Genomic DNA, 16,006 nt, shown 5'->3' on the forward strand with positions numbered 1-16,006 from the left:
GCTTGCCGTGATGCTGCAGACCGGACTGCGGAGGTTGCTGTTGTGCGAAGGATCGGTGTGGAGGTGATTGCGGACTTCTGGTCACGGCTAGCTGCGTTTGTGAGTCTGCGTCGGCCTCCGCGCCGCTGGGACCTTGTCCCGAACCAGCACCCATTCCTAGCGTCAGATGATGTTGGAGGGGTTATCTTGGTAGGGCCAACAGCGGACTCGCCACCGGCCTCACCCTAGCTTGTCAGCTTAGGGACTCGCAATAAGAGGTAGTCTTATGACGCCGACCCACGGCTTAGGTGAGCAGCGCTAGCGTTTGCGGTGAGCCGGGCCTGGGGTTCCTCCCCTCTCCGGAGGCGAGGAGCATGGGGGTCATTCGGGGATCTCTCCTCGGGTGAGCGTGCGTGTCTCGTACGTTTTTGGGGCCCTGGCTAGTCCACGGCTGTCGTCCCACATGTAACCTCTATCAGCTAACGAGGCAGTGACAAGGGGTCCTGTGCTTAGCATGGCGCCTCCTGGCTGCCACTGGTCATCCTGCGCCATAGACTGACATCCCGTTGCCTGAGGGGCACAGATTTGCACACGACAAAATGTCCGCCAGGCCCCCATCTTATCCCACCTTGACTTTCGTAATGCATTCCTGCTTCGCACCATGCACTTGTAAGTGTCATTGCTGCCTACTTCATCTAACCTAAATCCATTGTCTAGGCATTTGCGTGGCTATGTTACACATCGTAAGCGCTTCGCTATCAAGCGCATAACAATGTGTTGCCAACACGTCCACACGCATGCGCGCACACCCGGCCCACCATGCTCATTCCCAGTACACGTCAATGGTGGGCCCCTGTCGTCGCTGCTGCACGGGGCGGGGGCCAGGGCCACCTGCCGGGCGCGGCGGGTAGGGCGCAGCACCGCCGTACCCGCCAGGGTAGGACTGCCCCGGCCCCGGCCCGTAGTACCGCCCTGCACCGCCCGGCTCCTGCGGGTGCTGCTGCTGCTGGTAGGGTCCACCGTAAGGGCCGTAGGCGCCGCCGCCGCCCACACCGCCGCCGCCACCGTACCGCGGATCCGCTTGCGGGCCAGCGGACGCAAACGGGCCTGTGCGGCGCATGGGAGCGTGTGAACCAAAGCGGAATGCTGGCGCGAATGCGAGGCAGGCCTTCCTTCCATGCGCGGCACGCAAATAGCAACCGCTTCACCCACATCACGCCCTGACGCCGTACCGGCAACCCGCAGACCAGCACTGCCCTCGCGGCCGCACCTTCTTGCCGGTAGCTGCCGTAGCCGTAGCCCGCCCCCGTCTCCCCGCTGCCGGGCTGCGGCGGCAGGAAGGGCAACTGTACGCCAAAAACCTGGTATGCGGCGTACACCGCCAGCACCAGTGTGCCCACAGTCAACACCAGCTGCGGGGGCAGAACGCGGGCGCGGTGGGAGGGCAAGCTAAGGTGCCGGCAGAGACCCGGGGAGAGCCTGGTTACAGTGCCCACCATAGCCGCGGCGCTTTCAGACTGACACCCGGTAGCGGCGTTCCACATCCACAAGCGCCCCCGTCAGGTCGCCTCACCGACAGCACGCTCTGTAGAAGCGCCAGCCCCAGCAGCGCCAGTGCTCCCTTGACCGTGTTCTCGACCTGTCCGTTCGACAAGTCCGCAAACATAGCCGTCATTAATGGCCCCATTTGCCGTGGGCGTGTACAGGACAGCTTCAGGCAGGGCATACCCGCAGGTGACACCAAAACAGCCCCCCCCTGCCCCACGCCCGAGTAGGTTCAACCCAAGCGCCCCGCCTGTGCCCTCATCCCGCGCGCCCCGCCGCCCCCTCGCTGCCGCCGGCACCCACCGCCTTCCGCTTGACGTGTGACGGCAGCAGCGACAGCGCCGCGTCCGACAGCCGGCCCACCAGGAACGCCAGGCAGCCAGTCACGGCGTCCACCGCCGACCGGGCAATCTCTGAAATCGGGTCAGATTCCTGTGGTAGGCCGGGGCAGCCGAGTCGGGGCAGCTGAGGGCAGAGGGATCTCCAGGCCCAAGAAGCACCCGGTGCCCAGTGACCAGACAGGACCATACAGACGTGCACACCAGCTGTGGGCGGCACCACGGGTCCCATGGCCTCAGCTCGACCAGGTCAGTCTTCCCCAACGCACCTGTTGGCTGTCAAAGCTGCTCGTGCTCGCACCGGCACTTGGGCCGGCCTCACCACCAGGCCCATACGGCGGCCGCTGCTGCTGCGGGCCCAGCGGCGCAACTCGCGGGTCTGCGTACGCCCCCGGCGCCACTCCGCTCCAATCGGTCGGCACGTACCTCCCATCGCCGCCACCACTCCAGTCAGATGCAGCCTGTGCGCAGATGGCGCGGGCGGGCCGCTGTGCGCTAGTTGCCGGCTGGGGCGTCGGTGCTTGGGGCCTGCGCTGTCCCCCTAGAGGAAGCCGGGTGCAGGTCGAAGCCGGCAAGCTGCTGGTGGAGGGCATGGCGGTGCACTGGCAGCTCCTATGTGCTAGCATAGTACTGGAACTGCAGGCAGGGGGCCGCGTTGCGAAGCGCCAACCCGCAGCGGGGCAATGCATTTTTCCTGTCCTGGCTGTGCACACGCAAAGCCACGCTCGCCTCTCTGCCACCACGATAGGTACGTAGGCTTGAAGGTAATTGACGCTGTGGAGAGGCCTTTCTGTAGAGGCGCTTTGGCTCCCATCCCGAGTTGGCGCCCCATCGCTGCCACCGGACTCTATTGCCCGCTGGGCGCCCGATTTCTTCCTCTTCCTTTCTTGCCGCTAACGTGAGGTCAGCGACACTCATCTCAAAATGGTGAGCCAACAAATAATGCTTACAAGACTTTTAGCGACGGTGTTGCCGGGCCGGCGGCCGGCGCCGACCTGCATCGGACGGCCTCTCGCCTGCAGTTGCGCTGCGGGCGCTCTGACTTTGTCGCTTTGGAACATGTAAAGGCGCTGAACAACTCTGCGCATTCGCGCTTGGCGTGCAGGGTCGTGTGCGCACCAAGACCGTGAAGAAGGCTTCTCGTGTTATCATCGAGAAGTACTATGGCCGCCTCACCATGGACTTCGACACCAACAAGCGTGTCGTTGAGGAGGTGGCTCTGATTGCCACCAAGCGCCTGCGCAACAAGATTGCCGGCTTCACCACTGTGAGTGCGCTTGGCGGCCTCGTGCATGCTCGTAGTATACTATGACTTCACAATCTGGAACTTACTTGAGCTTACCTGGCGCTGCAGCACCTGATGAAGCGCATTCAGCGCGGCCCCGTGCGCGGCATCTCCCTGAAGCTCCAGGTGCGTGGCGAACCCGCGGCTTGCGTCGTGTGGCGGACTAGGCTCAGAAGGTCAGGGGGCGCTGTCGTCATCAGCGCGGAACTCTGGGGCCCGCAGGCAGCAGCCGGCGAGTGACTGAACCGCGCACGACGGGAGCACTGAAACACGGCACGGCAGTAGGGGCCAGCGGCAGCCAATTGCAGCAGGCAGCTTGCTAACAGCAGCAGCGGAGGCGCCTGCACATGCCCTGAGCCACCCTATGGTTTTCTAGCTGGCGCAGCCTCCGCCCGCTGACTGGCATCCGTCGCGGGCGCAATATGCCGTGCGGTCACAGAGCAGCAGATGTGAAGCAGCTCGCATTGCTTTTGAGGAGCGGCGGGGTCAGCGTTCGGATCTGGTCGTAGTGTGTCGTTTTCAACTAGTGTAGAGGTGGAAAGGAAGTTGTAGGTTGTGTATGTGTGTGGCACGCAGAATCGTGGCGGGGCAGACGAGGGACCCCACTTGCTGGGGAAGCCTATTTTCGGCCTTTGCCCTCCCTCCGCTCACGAGCTCGTGTGTGCCGTGTGGTGGTGTGCTGCTGTGTTTGTTTGGATGCAATGTGTAGGAGGAGGAGCGCGAGCGCCGCATGGACTTCGTGCCCGAGGAGTCCGCCATCAACACCCTGTCGATCGAGGTGCGTAGCCGGCGGGAGCGCGGCGTGGGCTTGGGCAGGCAGACGGGCGTCAGGGGTGGGGTGGGGTGGGGTGGGGACCGCGGAAGCGTTCCTGTGGGTCCTCGCACGGGGTCAAGGGCGGGTCGGGCATGCGTGCTGCGGTATACAATGGGTGTACGCTTGGGCTTCTTCCAGCTCTCGGTCAGCTTGCTTTCCACTCGTACATTGCCCGTCTAACACCGAACTCCACACACACGTATGCGCCCGGCCTCTCCCGCAGGTGGACAAGGACACCATGGATATGCTCAAGTCCATCAACATGGGCACCCTGTCGGGCGTCCAGCTGGCGCAGCCCCAGACCAACTTCAAGCCCTACGGCGGCAACCGCGGCGGCAACAAGCAGCAGTAAACGGCCTCTCGTTTGATGGCAGAAAGGCTGTGAGCTGTAACGTGCTGTGCGACAAGAATTTCCCTCAACTGGAATTGGCAAATGGCGGGGCGGGTCGTGGGGGAGCAGATGGTCCAGGACAGAATTGGAACCGCATGAATGCGGATGTTACAGAGGTGACAGTCCCAGCACCCGAAGACGCCGAGCCATGAACTTCATAATGACTCCCACGACATGAGACAGATTAGCACCTTGCAGCTACAGCTTGAAAGCACCCTCACTTGAAAGCGCACAAGGAGGAGGTGTGGCAACACTGCAGCGAGTGCAGCATCAGCAGTCACGTCAGCTTGCCTGTTCGGGAATGGAGGGGGCTCGAAAGCTTGAGATCGCAATGCGAGAAGGCTCAAGACCGTCGAACTTGGGGCAAAGCAGGGAGGGTGCAGGGGAGCGGGAGCCGGCAGCGGGAGTGGTATTGGGTATGCAAGCCTGGGTACTTTCACTGTGAATATGCATTAAGATTGAATGGACGGTGGTGCTTCCACAGCTGCTGCCGCTTGTGGAGTGCTCAGGCCGCGGAGGGCTCGAAGGTAGTCGCGCTTCATGCAGGCCCTACTGCGCCCTCATACACAAATATGCTTATGAGAAATACATTCGTCTAATACTGCGATACAACAACGACTGACATTAACCAGATAGCGAAAACACTCCCTCAAACCCACTTCCCACGCCTGTTGCTTAAATACCCGCCAAGATGTCCAACGTCGATCGTGTCGCATATATGGATAACATTCGGACGAATCAGATAACAGAGCAGGTCAGTGGCCGAATGGAACTTCTCGTCGAGCGAACAAGAGCGTAAACCAGGTTGGTTGAGCCTTTGATGACCGAGCATTTTGTGACTGCCCGTGCAGATTGTTCGGGAGAAGAACATGCAGCGTAAGTACTTCCAGGAGCAGGAGGCAGCGGGCCGAATCGTGCCCAAAGCCCCCACGCCGGCGGAGCCGGCCAAGTCCCTCCTAGAAACCGTGGGCCTCCCAAGCCACGTCCAAACAATACGCCAAGACCCTGAGCAGGTGCGCAACAACGCCTTGTAGCTATAGATTTAAGGATGCGGATTACAATTGAAGGGACAGCCCGACAAGCGGGGGCACGCCGTACCCACGCCGCGAAGGGCCATCTGCGACCCAGAGAAACAACACCCGCCCCCTGGTTGGCTGCCGACCTTCATAGTGTTACGCACATGAGTCGAAGCCAAGCCGAAGCCCGCCAAAGCCCCACCGCCACGTAACACCCCTCATCTCGTTTAGGTCTTTTGGCGGCAGCACCAACGCACAACAAGGCGCGACAGGCCAGAGGTCTGCCGACATCCCCATCAAACGCAAGCACCACACATTTTCTCGTCGGCGTCACAGACGCGCAATGTCTTGGCCCGGAGGCCCATGTCCGGAAACGTCGGTGCCGAGGCACCACAAAGGGAAACCGAGCCGGAAACTGACCAAACCACCAGTACACCACAACACCTCGCCACGGGCACACCGCCCTCCACCCGCCCCACCAGCGAACTAGACCGACCCACCAAACAGGCACGCGCGCGCCCGGAGGCGAACAGGCGCACCCTATAGATTTAAGGCCCCAGGCTATCCCCTGGTGTCTGGTGGGGTGCGAGCTGCTCTCACGCCACGGGCGCATCGGCTGCTTGTCGCAACGTCCCCACTCTTCTGCTCACACGCTTACCGTTATGCGCACCCACAGTCACTGAGCCTTAGCATCAGCAAGCACATGTGGACGGCGAACCCGGGCTACATCGTGCGTGACGGGCCCAAGACGGCGTCAGTCATGAAGAAAGACTACGTGTGGGACGAGGAGGAGGTAGGTTGGGGGTGAAGGCTGCCGGCGGGCAGGGATATGGCTCGAGGAGGAGGATGGAGGGTGCATGGGGAGGGGACTGGAACTGTGAAGGCCTGAAGGGGCATCCTAGCACGCTTACGGTGGCGCCGGCGTTTAGCTGCCTCTGCCTGCCTCAGTGGTGCCGCTGGCACTGTGCTCAACCACTTCGCCTTTTCCCGGGCAACATCTCCCCACCGGCACACACACAGATCGCGCTGATGAAGGAGCAGGGCATGCTAGACAAGAAATTCAACCGGCGGCGGGATGAGTTCGTAGACTACTGCGAGGCCAGCGCGCGCATGAGCCACCTCACCAAGGGGCCCATGGCCACCAAGTAATGGGCCGCTGCTGGCCGCTGGTGGTGCTGCGGAGGAGGACCGCTTGTGTTGGCAGCAGCGGCCGCGGCTTTGAAGAAGGAGGGCCACTGTGGAGTGCCGGGTCGGTTCCGGTGTGGGGGTGCTGGAGCTACTGGGGTGGAGGTGCTGTGGCTGCGGCAGTGGGCAGCAGTGGGCGTGTAAAGGAGTGGCTGGCGGCCGGCACAAATGGGCCGAGCGGAGCGCATGAGGCGGTGGACTTGATTGCGGCTGTGGTGCCGCGGCGGCCGCAGCGGCGGCGGCACACTCCAGTGTAAAGTACTATGACTATAGATAGCATACGGTGGGCACATCAGGTAGGCATACTAGGTAGGCGAGGCTGTTGTTTACAGCTGTTTCGCTCTGGGTTGCTTCGATGCTCGGATGCGGGGGCGGGGTTGTATGTGACGGGCAAGCAGAGGGTAGGCTAGGCCATGGCGCGTACGTGCGAGTGACTGGTGCGTGTGGCGTGCGACTTAGAGTTACACGACTGCTGCCAACGCTGCCTTCAAATGGTAAGGCGGTGATAACTACACCACGGCAAGTGCGTCGAATTGATGAAGTTGGCAAGCAGGAATGGGGTCGGAGGATGGTCGTCTGGGTGTTGGCGCTGCTCTTGTAACGCAAGTTGTAAACGAGTGCGGAATCAGCTTGGCTGTACGCTGACCTGGTGGACAGGGTTGTGCCTACGCCCAGGCGGCTCGTGTTGTGGCTCCGTGGCGGACTCACCTGACTCACGGACTGAGTAGCCCAAGCTGCTGGGACACTGCCCTGGTATGAAGGGGCAGGCCCGCGAATGGATAGCGGTCATTTACACGGATGGCACGGTGCCTGCCAAAGCGCCAGCCTTCCTGCTGCAGTGAAACAACACCACCACGCCGACGATGGACATGAGGCACGCCCAATGTGGCTTTCCTACACCACGTTGTACGCATGCACCGGCTCATCGGCTGCAAGCACGGGCAGCCGCACGCCACAGCCGTCTGCCGTCAAGGTTCCTCATGTGCAGTGGCTGGCCCCGCCGCCTAACTTTGGGCCCTACATTTCGCCCAGCTTGCCAGCGGATATCATGGATCGTCCTCACATGTCCAACACCACACCGCCAACACAGCCTACCGCTGGCACTCGGAACAACCATGATGGGCAACGCAGCGCATAGCAGAAAGAATTCCTCGGGGCAAGCATTGTCACGCACGCCAGCCAGAGCGGGCGCGGGTTCAGGGATATGGGGCGGAAATACGGAATTCAAAGGTAAAATAATAAGGCGCAGCTCCGGGAAACATTGCTGAAATATGGGCTGAAAGTTCTTAGGGACTAATCAGAATCATGAAGGGTATGCTGCTACAACTTGCAGATGCAGAGCTGACCTAACACGCACCAACCTTCCTCACCAGCGTTCACATTGCTGCATCTTACTTGCCTACGCCACCTGCTGCGCCTCCCACGTCATGCCAGCGCGCGCGTAAACGCCGGCAGCGCCCGCGCGGTCGCCCACCGCCGCTAGCGCCAGGGCCGCCTCACCCGTGCAGCCCGCCGCCGCCATACCCGCCGCATACAGCCGCGAAGCCGCCTCCCAGGCAGCCCGCCCGCCCGCCGCAGCCAGCGCGACGACATCCGCGCTCACCATGCCCTCCGTTGCCGCAGCCGTTGACAGCGCGCCACCCACGTCTCCCTCCCACATCGATGCTACGAAGCTCAGCTCGGGCGGCGCCGCCACCGGGCCCACCGCCGCTCCCGCCTCCCGCAGCGGTGCCACGTCGTTCATCAGGTGCGCCGCAAGCGCCTCGTCACTCAGGCCACAGGCGGCGGCCACCGCCGCCACCTGCTGCCGCGCCGCCTGCTCTTCCTCACCTGCACGCGCCTGATGCTCGCCGCCGTCGTCCGCCGGGGGGTACAGCGCCTCCCCCAGCCGCAACAGCAGTGAGTGCGCCGCCGCGGCCACGTGCGGTAGCGACATGTCGGGCAGCTCCGGCAGCAGCGGCCGCGCCAGGGCAGGCGGCGGCCGCCGCATGCGCCGCATGGCCGTGGTGGGGCTCAGCTCCAGCAACCGCTCCGGCGCGGTGATGCCGGCGGCCACGACTGTAGCACCCGGCACCTCGGCACCCGGCGCATCCGCCGCCGCGCCAGGCGCCGGCGGGGCTTGCTGACCGGGCGACGAGCCACTCGGGGCGTCACCGTTGCTGGCTGACGGTGCGGCAGAACCCGCGCCGGCGCCGCCGGCGCCGCTGCCGTCAGGTGGCGGCTGCGGAGCTGGCGCAGCGCCGCTGCCCCCGTGGTCATCGCCGTCACCCTTGCCCTCGTGCTGAGGCGGTGGGCGCTGCTGCTTCTGCCGCGCCGCCGACTCCTGGTGCTCGCGCTCGCGCTCCCAGCCATCCAGCTGCCGGCCCTCCAGCCGCCAGCAGCGCACGGCCTGGTCGCGCCCGCCGCTGAACAGCAGCCACACCGCCGCAGGCCGCCACGCGCCGCCGGAGCCGCGAGGTTTGGCGCCGCCGTGGTCGTGGTGCGCTTGGCCGTGGTGCGACCCGGCCCGGCCCCGGCCGTGGTGGCGGCCGTGGTCAGCGCCGTCGTGCCCACCTGCGGCCTCCGCGGGGTGCTCGCCGTCAAAGTCACCCGCCCCGGAGGCGCGGCGGCCCTTCTTCTTGCCGCCAGCGGAGGTGGCGGGCGCGCCCTTGACCGAGGCGGGCACCAGCAGACCTGTGAGCGCGATGATGGAGTCATGGTGGCCGTACTGGCCGCCCGCAGGCAGCGTCTTGATGCGCAGCGGCGCCGGACCGGAGGCTGCCTCCACGCCATGTGTGGCGGCGGCGGCGGCGCCGTTGTCTACGTCCGGATCGTGCTGAGCGACTGCCGCCGCCAGCAGCACGCGGGCCTCCGGCAGCGCCCACAGCTGCAGACCGCCGTCGTCGGCGCCCAGCGCCAGGCAGCGGCGGCCCAGCCAGGCCAGAGCGTTCAGCGTCACCTTGCCGCCGCCATCCGCCGTCGCCGATAGCTCAGCCAGGCGGTACATCTGCTGCACCGGCGGCGTCGAAGGCACGGCGGTGCCAGCCGCTGCGGCGGTGGGCGCGGCCGCCACGCCGTACACTGCAACTGAGGCCTTGCCGTACAGCGCCGCCAGCAGCGCGGCCGGCGGCGGCGAGGCCGGCGGCGCGCCCGAAGTGGCGGCGGCGGCCACCTCCTCCACGTGCTCCAGGCGGTGGTGCGTGTCGTGTTCATGCTCGTGGCCCTCCTCCTCCAGCGCCTCGTCCACGTCATCCGCCCAGCGCAGGTAGCGCAGGTCCGGACCGCCCGAGACTGCACCGGTGTGCGCGGCCACCAGGGACCACGGTCCAGCGGACCCGGCGCGGGCGCCGCCCGCGCCGCTCGTCGCGGCCTCGCCCGGCTGCTTGGCCGGCTGCTCCACCACGATCATGCCACCGCCTGCAACTGCGACGGCCAGCCATGGCCGGCGCGGATGCAGCGCCATGGCCGTCACCGACAACCCGGCCGGCGCGCCCGCACCGCCGTGCTGTTGCTGCTGGTTGTGGTTGTGGTGGTGCTGGCCGTGCTGGTGACCGTGGCCGCTGCTGCCGGCGGCGGGGGCCAGGGCTGCGGCGCCGAGCGCCTGTACCGCCAGGCCCTGCAGCTGTGCACCGACCTGCATTGGCGACAGACATGGCAGCAGCACGGGGCCTGCTCAGTCCACCAGGTAGCACTGCTTAACACACGCAAAGCCTGGCACAAACAGCACAAAGTGGCAAGCCACCAATACCCGCAGCAGTCACTCACGTCAATTGGCTTGGCCTGTGCCAGTGAAGGTCCCAGGCCTGGCTCCGCACTGCCCGGGTCAAGGTTTGGGCCGGGCCAACGAAGCAGCCGGCCCTCGCCGCCGCAGCTCAAAAGGAAGAGCGGCGGGCCCGACAGCGCTGCAGCGAGGCGGCTGGTGCCGCTGCGGCCCGCGCTGCCGCCTGCGGCGGCCGCGCGGCCACCGTCACTGGCCCGACGCTGCTTGCCGGACTGCGCCGGGTGAGCTGCATCCGCGTGTGCGGCACCCTTGGCGCCTTTAGACGCCGTGTCGTGCGAGCCCCCCGGGTGCTGCTGGGCAGCGGTAGCGTCGGTAGCCGGCGCCGCACCTCCTGCACAAATGGAACGACGCAAGACGTGGGTGGGTTGTATGAGAACAAGGTCAAGCTAACTACGCTGTTACACCCCAGCAACCACAACGTAGCCGCAGCCTGCATCACGTGACAGATCCCCCCCCCCGCAGTCTTCAGTGCATCCTGTACCGCTTTTCCAAACATCCCTGCAACCCCCCCCCCCCACACACACACACGGCAGAAGCAAACTAAGGACTCACCCTCGACCGTGGTGAGGTCGCCCGCAGAGCCGGGCCGCACGCGGCCCTTGAAGCCGCCGCCCGGCACGGGGCCCTTGCTCACGATGAAGCTGGGCATCTGCGCGCTGGCGCCGCTGCCACTGGGGCGGGTGGTGGCCGGTGAGCCCGTGTGCGAGCGCCCACCGTCCGGAGTCATGTGGCCGGGCAGCGCGGACGGCGGCGGCGGGGCAGGCGGTGGCATAGGCGCAGGGGGCGGCGGCGGCATGGGCGGCGGCGGCAGCGGCGGCGGGGCGGGCGGCGGCGGCATGGGCGCGGCAGGCGGCGGGGGCATGGGCGCACCCCCAGAAGCGCCCTGGCCGCTGGGGCCGGGCCGCCCGCGGGACGGCCCAGCAGCCGTCCTCTGGTGCTGTTGGTGGTGCTGGTGCTGGTGCTGCTGGTGCTGCTGCTGCTGCTGCCCGTACTGGGGTGCCACGTGACCGTACGGCTGCTGCTGGTGCATACCATGTGCGCCGTACGGCAGGCTGTTGAAGTACGGTGCGTGGTGCGGCTGAGGCATGCCGCCCTGGAGCGGAAACTGCTGCAGAGGGTAGCCCTGGCCGTAGGCCTGCGGCGGGTAGCCCTGCGGCGGATAGCCCTGCTGCGGGAAGGCTGGTGGGAAGGCCGCCATCGGCGCCTGCACATGCATTTGCATGTGGGTGGCCATGGGCATGGGCAGCTGCTGCGGCTGCTGGTGCTGCTGGCCCGGATGCGGGTGTTGCTGCGGCGTCCTTTGGCCGAGCACGCCCTGGTGATACGGCGCACGTGTGGCGCCGCCGGGCTGCTGGCGGCCCGCCGCGGCCTCCGCAGCGTGCACCGTCGCGGCCTGGGCCGCCGGGACCGGCTTGGGCGGCGACGTGGTCGCGGCGGCTTTCGCCTCGGGGCTGGACTGCGCGGGCACAGCAGCAGCACCCTGAGGCGTCGAAGTGAGCACATAGTGCTTGGGTGTGCCCTGCCGCGAGCCCTGCTGCTGCCGCTGGCCCTGCCCATGGCCCTGGCCGTGGTCCGAGCGAGAAGGGCTGTGTCCGTGGCTGTGATGGCCGGCACCCTGCCCGGGCGCGGGCGCCAATGTTGGCGCCACCTGTGCGCCCTGAGACGCGCTGGACTCCTTCAGGCGTTCCGGACCGCCGCGCGAGTTGGGCCGGGGCGGCAGCTGTTGCTGCTGCCCTTGTTGCTGCTGCCCTTGCTGCTGCTGCTGGGCCGCCGCCGCGGCTGCCGCCGCGGCCGCCTGGTGGCTGACATGCGCGCTGCCAGCTGGCGGCGTTACCCAGGCCAGCTGCGTGACGGGGCCCGAGTGGCGCACGCCAAACACGCGGCTGGTCTGGGTCTTAACGTCCATCAGGCCCACACTTCCGTCCGCGCAGCCAAACGCCAGGTAGCCTGTAGGTGACGGCGAGGAGGCGGCCGCTGGGTCAGCACGGGAACTAGCATCAGCCCACTAAGCGGCGGTGGCCGGCATGCAAGGCACAAGAGCTGCCATCCCGCGCTGTGCCCACCTCGGACACGGGCATAGTGCCGCACCTGCTGCGACTGCTTCCCCGCATCCCCTCCGCCCTTCACCCTTCGCCCTGCCGCAACTCACGTGAGTCCACCGGGTGCCACGCCACCACCACCACCTGGTCGCGCACGTCCTTCCACAGAAGGCTGCTGGGCCAGGGGCCCTCCGCGCCGCCTGCCGCCGCCATAACGGCCGCCGCCGCCTCGCCGCCCTTCTTCCTTCCAGAGCCGCCGGCCTCCGGCGCACCATTGCTGTGCACCTCAGCTGCAGTCTCGTGCTCGTCGACGTGCTCGTCAGCAGCGGCGCCCTCGGCATCAATTGCGCCCTGCTTGCGCGCGTGCTTGGCAGGCTGGTGCGGGTCGTGGGCGTGGGCATTGGCCGGCTGAAGCTGCGGCCGCTTTGCCAGTGGGCCGGGCGTCAGCGTAACGGCACGTATGGTGCGGTCGCCGCAGCCGACGGCTAGGAGGCCGGGGAAGGGGCCTGCAGGCGGTGCAATGGGGGACAGGTGACGAAAAGCCATGCGACTGGATCGAAATCTTGCATACGTGGCTCAGCCAAGTTTTGCAAGCCCAAACCCAACCGGCTGGCCGCACTCCTGTTGCAGTCCCAACTCACCCTTGAGGTCCAGGGCGTGCGGGTAGCCGCCCAGTCCCATCAACCGCCACCACACGGCCCCGCCGCGTGGCAGCACCAGCGTCGCGCCGGGAGGCACCAGCGTCGGGCCTGCCGCCCGACCACCTCGCGCCGGGCTGTTGCCGTGGCTGCCGCCCGCCGCCGCCTCGTCGTACAGCACGGCCTGCTGCTGCGGCGAGGGCCGGACGCGCCAGTCGGAGCACGTGTCGGCACGGCCCGCCGCTAGCTTGCCGCGTGCGCCGCCGCCCGCTGCCGCCTTGCCATCGCCGTGGCCCTCCGAGTGCTCGCCGCCCTCAGACTCGTGGCCGGGGCTGGCGCCATGCTCCTCCGCCCCGGAGTCGTGGCCCTGCTCGCCGGCTGTAGCAGCAGCGTTGGCTACGGGTGCGGCGGCGACTGCCACAGCCGTGCCGCTGGCGGCTGGCTGCAGCTCCAGGTCCACCACCAGGAACGCCCGGTCCTGCGAACTGGTTACCAGCCGCACCTGCGGCAGCAGTAGACCAGAAGCGGCCGGCTGCGCCGCCGCGGCGCTGCCGGTACTGGCGGTGGTAAGCGCGGTGGTGGTGGCGGTGGCTGCGGCAGTGGCAGTGGTGGCCTCGTGCGGCACGCGCATGGCGTGCAGCGTGAAGACGGTGCGGGCGTGGTGCTTCAGCCGCGTTGCCAGCGTAAACTTGCCGGTGCCTGCGGGGCGTAATGATTCACGTGCCACTTATAAGTGCATCGTGCGACAATACATGTGGTCTCACAGAAGTCCCTAGCGCAAGATACACAACTAACCACCCAACACGTGCCTGCCACTCACCCACAGACACATGGTAGACCAGCACGTGGCCCCAAGGCGCCGCCACAGCCACGCACAGCTCGCTGCCGCTGCCCCCCACGTCGCAGCCCGGCACCAGCGCTGACGGCACCCAGGCCTTGCGCGACACCGCGCCGCCGGGGCCGCTCGGGCCGCTGCCTGGCTGCTGGCCTGCAGGCGGCGGAGGCAGCCGCAGAGTCACCAGCGGCTGCGGTGGCGGCGGCGCCGCCAGCACAGGCGTCGCAGCAGCGCTACCATCACCGCCAGCAGCGGCGGCTGCAGCCGCCTCGGCCGCGGCTGCTGACAGGGCGGCTGCGGCTGAGATGGCGGGGAGGCTCCACACCTTGGCCTGGCAGTCCTCTCCGCTACTGAGAATCCACAGGTCGGGCGCAGCAGCAACAGCAGCTGGAGCCGCTGCCGGCTCACCGGCCGCGTCCTCCCCGGCCGCGCTGCCAGGCGTGGGTGCCGCTCGTGCTTCCTCTACCGCCCCCGGCGCCGGTGCGCTGCTGCTGCCGCCGCCACCGGCGGTGGTGACGAGCGGTAGGCCGGCCAGCTGCAGGCTGTGCACACCACCGCGGTGGGCCGCCGGCAGCGTCAGCAGCACCGACGCCGACGCCACGTCCACCAACACGATGCTGCCATCGGCCAGCCCTGCAATCACGCGGCCGCTGGCCCCGGCGGCGGGGCCGGTGACGTTGACGGCGACCAGGCACTGGACGCGGCTGGGCAGAAGTGGCGCCGTGGAGCCCGCGCGCGTAAGCGGCTTGCGGACGCCGGTCTCGGGCACCCACAGCACCAGGCCGCCGGAGGCATCGCCCGCCACAAACTGCAGCACCGGCGAGCTACGGCATTGGAAGGGTGTGGGCAATGGAGCCGTGTTGGGGCCGGGTGACCACAGGACATTCACGCGATACCTACCAACGCTTGAGCATACCACCTCGGAAACTCCAGAGTGCAGACTGCCCCCCTATACCAGTCCTTGGCCATCAAGGTTACCGTACCGCAAGCCCCCGTAACCCTGCGAGTGTCCGAACCGACATGAGCCCCACCTGGGCAAAGCCACCAGCGCTGTGACCTCGGGCGCCTTGCCCTTGCGGTGGGTGCGCACCGGCTCCCCGCTGACCATGTCCCAGCACCTCAGCGAACCATCTTCGCAGCCCGCCGCCACCAGCGGGCGACCACCGACGCTCTCAGGCGGCAACGCCACACATGTCACTCTGCACGACAGGCCCGCGGCAGGGACACGCTTGCGAGCAAGTCCTGAGCGGCATGTTGGGGTTCCACTACAGTGGCTGTTCGCTATGCCAGGGCCAGGACGTTGCTGGCACGTGAGGACATGCGCCACCAGATGTGTGCGAAGGCCGCGTCGCGGCTTCAGCAACACGCAGGCCGAGCGCAGGCAGCAAATTGCATGTGCTGCCCGCAATCATCCCGACCCACCCGCTGCCCACCCACTACCTTGCAACCCAAGGCTGTGCGCACCTGCTCCCGCCCGTGGGCAGCATGCGCTGCACGGTGCGGCTCTGCGCGCAGGCCACCACCACCGCGTAGTGGCCGCCATACGCCACCAGCTGCTGGCTCGGCAGCACCGCCACCACCTGGCTGCTGAACCTGTGGGCATGTGAGGCGCATCAGTGACCTTACCAATGGGTGTGATGTGGTCTGACATGTAGGGGCTACGAGCTATGTGGCATAGCGCGGCGCAATCGGCGGTTGACAGTGCGTGCGGCTGTGACCCCGGCCCCTGCTTCCGGAATGCGGGTTTGCGGCCCGTGGGCGCACTGGCTTGAACAGGCCTGACACTCTAGCCCTTGCACCACTTGCAAAACGCATCAAGAGTACAGGAGCAGCGAACGGCGTGGGCAAAGCACGGACGCTGGCTCCCGACTCCCGACTCCGCCTACCAGTTGGGGGAGGGCGGCAGGACCACCGCCGACGGAGCCGCCATTGTCTCGTGATTGGCTGCGCTGTTTCTGGGCTCCCGCAACCCTCACCAGAGTCGCGTAGGCAAGCGCAGAGAAACGCAAGAGTGTGGCGATAGAGATCACGTCATTTCCCTACAGAGAAAGGGAAATGTGCCGATGCCCTATCTATACATACACCTAACCTCTTATGTATTAGTTCGGAGTCCGAAAGCCCGTTTTGAGCGGGCCAGGCCGATGGGCACTCGGACCCCCATCCGGCACAGCGCGAGAGCGG

At 66.7% G+C, this 16,006-nt stretch overlaps 4 protein-coding genes across 4 annotated transcripts; 2 read left to right on the plus strand and 2 right to left on the minus strand.

Annotated features, from left to right (window-relative positions):
- Positions 1 to 310: 310 nt before the first annotated feature.
- CHLRE_12g498300v5 (uncharacterized protein) lies at positions 311 to 2,626 on the minus strand. Its single transcript, XM_043068038.1, has 5 exons — positions 2,132 to 2,626; positions 1,828 to 1,956; positions 1,553 to 1,618; positions 1,250 to 1,391; positions 311 to 1,086 (listed from the first exon to the last, which is right to left on the minus strand). Exons 1-5 carry the CDS (start codon positions 2,486 to 2,488, stop codon positions 803 to 805), a joined length of 978 nt encoding a protein of 325 aa, XP_042918327.1. The 5' UTR covers positions 2,489 to 2,626; the 3' UTR covers positions 311 to 802.
- Positions 2,627 to 2,736: 110 nt separating this feature from the next.
- On the plus strand, positions 2,737 to 4,365 carry CHLRE_12g498250v5 (ribosomal protein S17). The gene is made up of 5 exons (XM_001702296.2): positions 2,737 to 2,789; positions 2,968 to 3,129; positions 3,217 to 3,273; positions 3,857 to 3,925; positions 4,185 to 4,365. Exons 1-5 carry the CDS (start codon positions 2,787 to 2,789, stop codon positions 4,311 to 4,313), a joined length of 420 nt encoding a protein of 139 aa, XP_001702348.1. The 5' UTR covers positions 2,737 to 2,786; the 3' UTR covers positions 4,314 to 4,365.
- Positions 4,366 to 4,957: 592 nt separating this feature from the next.
- Positions 4,958 to 7,178, plus strand: CHLRE_12g498200v5 (uncharacterized protein). The gene is made up of 4 exons (XM_001702297.2): positions 4,958 to 5,106; positions 5,204 to 5,365; positions 6,045 to 6,161; positions 6,389 to 7,178. Exons 1-4 carry the CDS (start codon positions 5,044 to 5,046, stop codon positions 6,515 to 6,517), a joined length of 471 nt encoding a protein of 156 aa, XP_001702349.1. The 5' UTR covers positions 4,958 to 5,043; the 3' UTR covers positions 6,518 to 7,178.
- Positions 7,179 to 7,331: 153 nt separating this feature from the next.
- CHLRE_12g498150v5 (uncharacterized protein) lies at positions 7,332 to 15,896 on the minus strand. Its single transcript, XM_043068037.1, has 9 exons — positions 15,712 to 15,896; positions 15,290 to 15,418; positions 14,857 to 15,024; positions 13,811 to 14,649; positions 12,994 to 13,689; positions 12,463 to 12,858; positions 10,866 to 12,260; positions 10,298 to 10,644; positions 7,332 to 10,166 (listed from the first exon to the last, which is right to left on the minus strand). The coding sequence occupies exons 1-9, from the start codon at positions 15,753 to 15,755 to the stop codon at positions 7,953 to 7,955; spliced, it is 6,228 nt and encodes a 2,075-aa protein (XP_042918328.1). The 5' UTR covers positions 15,756 to 15,896; the 3' UTR covers positions 7,332 to 7,952.
- Between the last annotated feature and the right edge of the window lie 110 nt (positions 15,897 to 16,006).

This window comes from Chlamydomonas reinhardtii, chromosome 12 (genome assembly GCF_000002595.2).
Source record: "Chlamydomonas reinhardtii strain CC-503 cw92 mt+ chromosome 12, whole genome shotgun sequence".
NCBI lineage: Eukaryota > Viridiplantae > Chlorophyta > Chlorophyceae > Chlamydomonadales > Chlamydomonadaceae > Chlamydomonas > Chlamydomonas reinhardtii.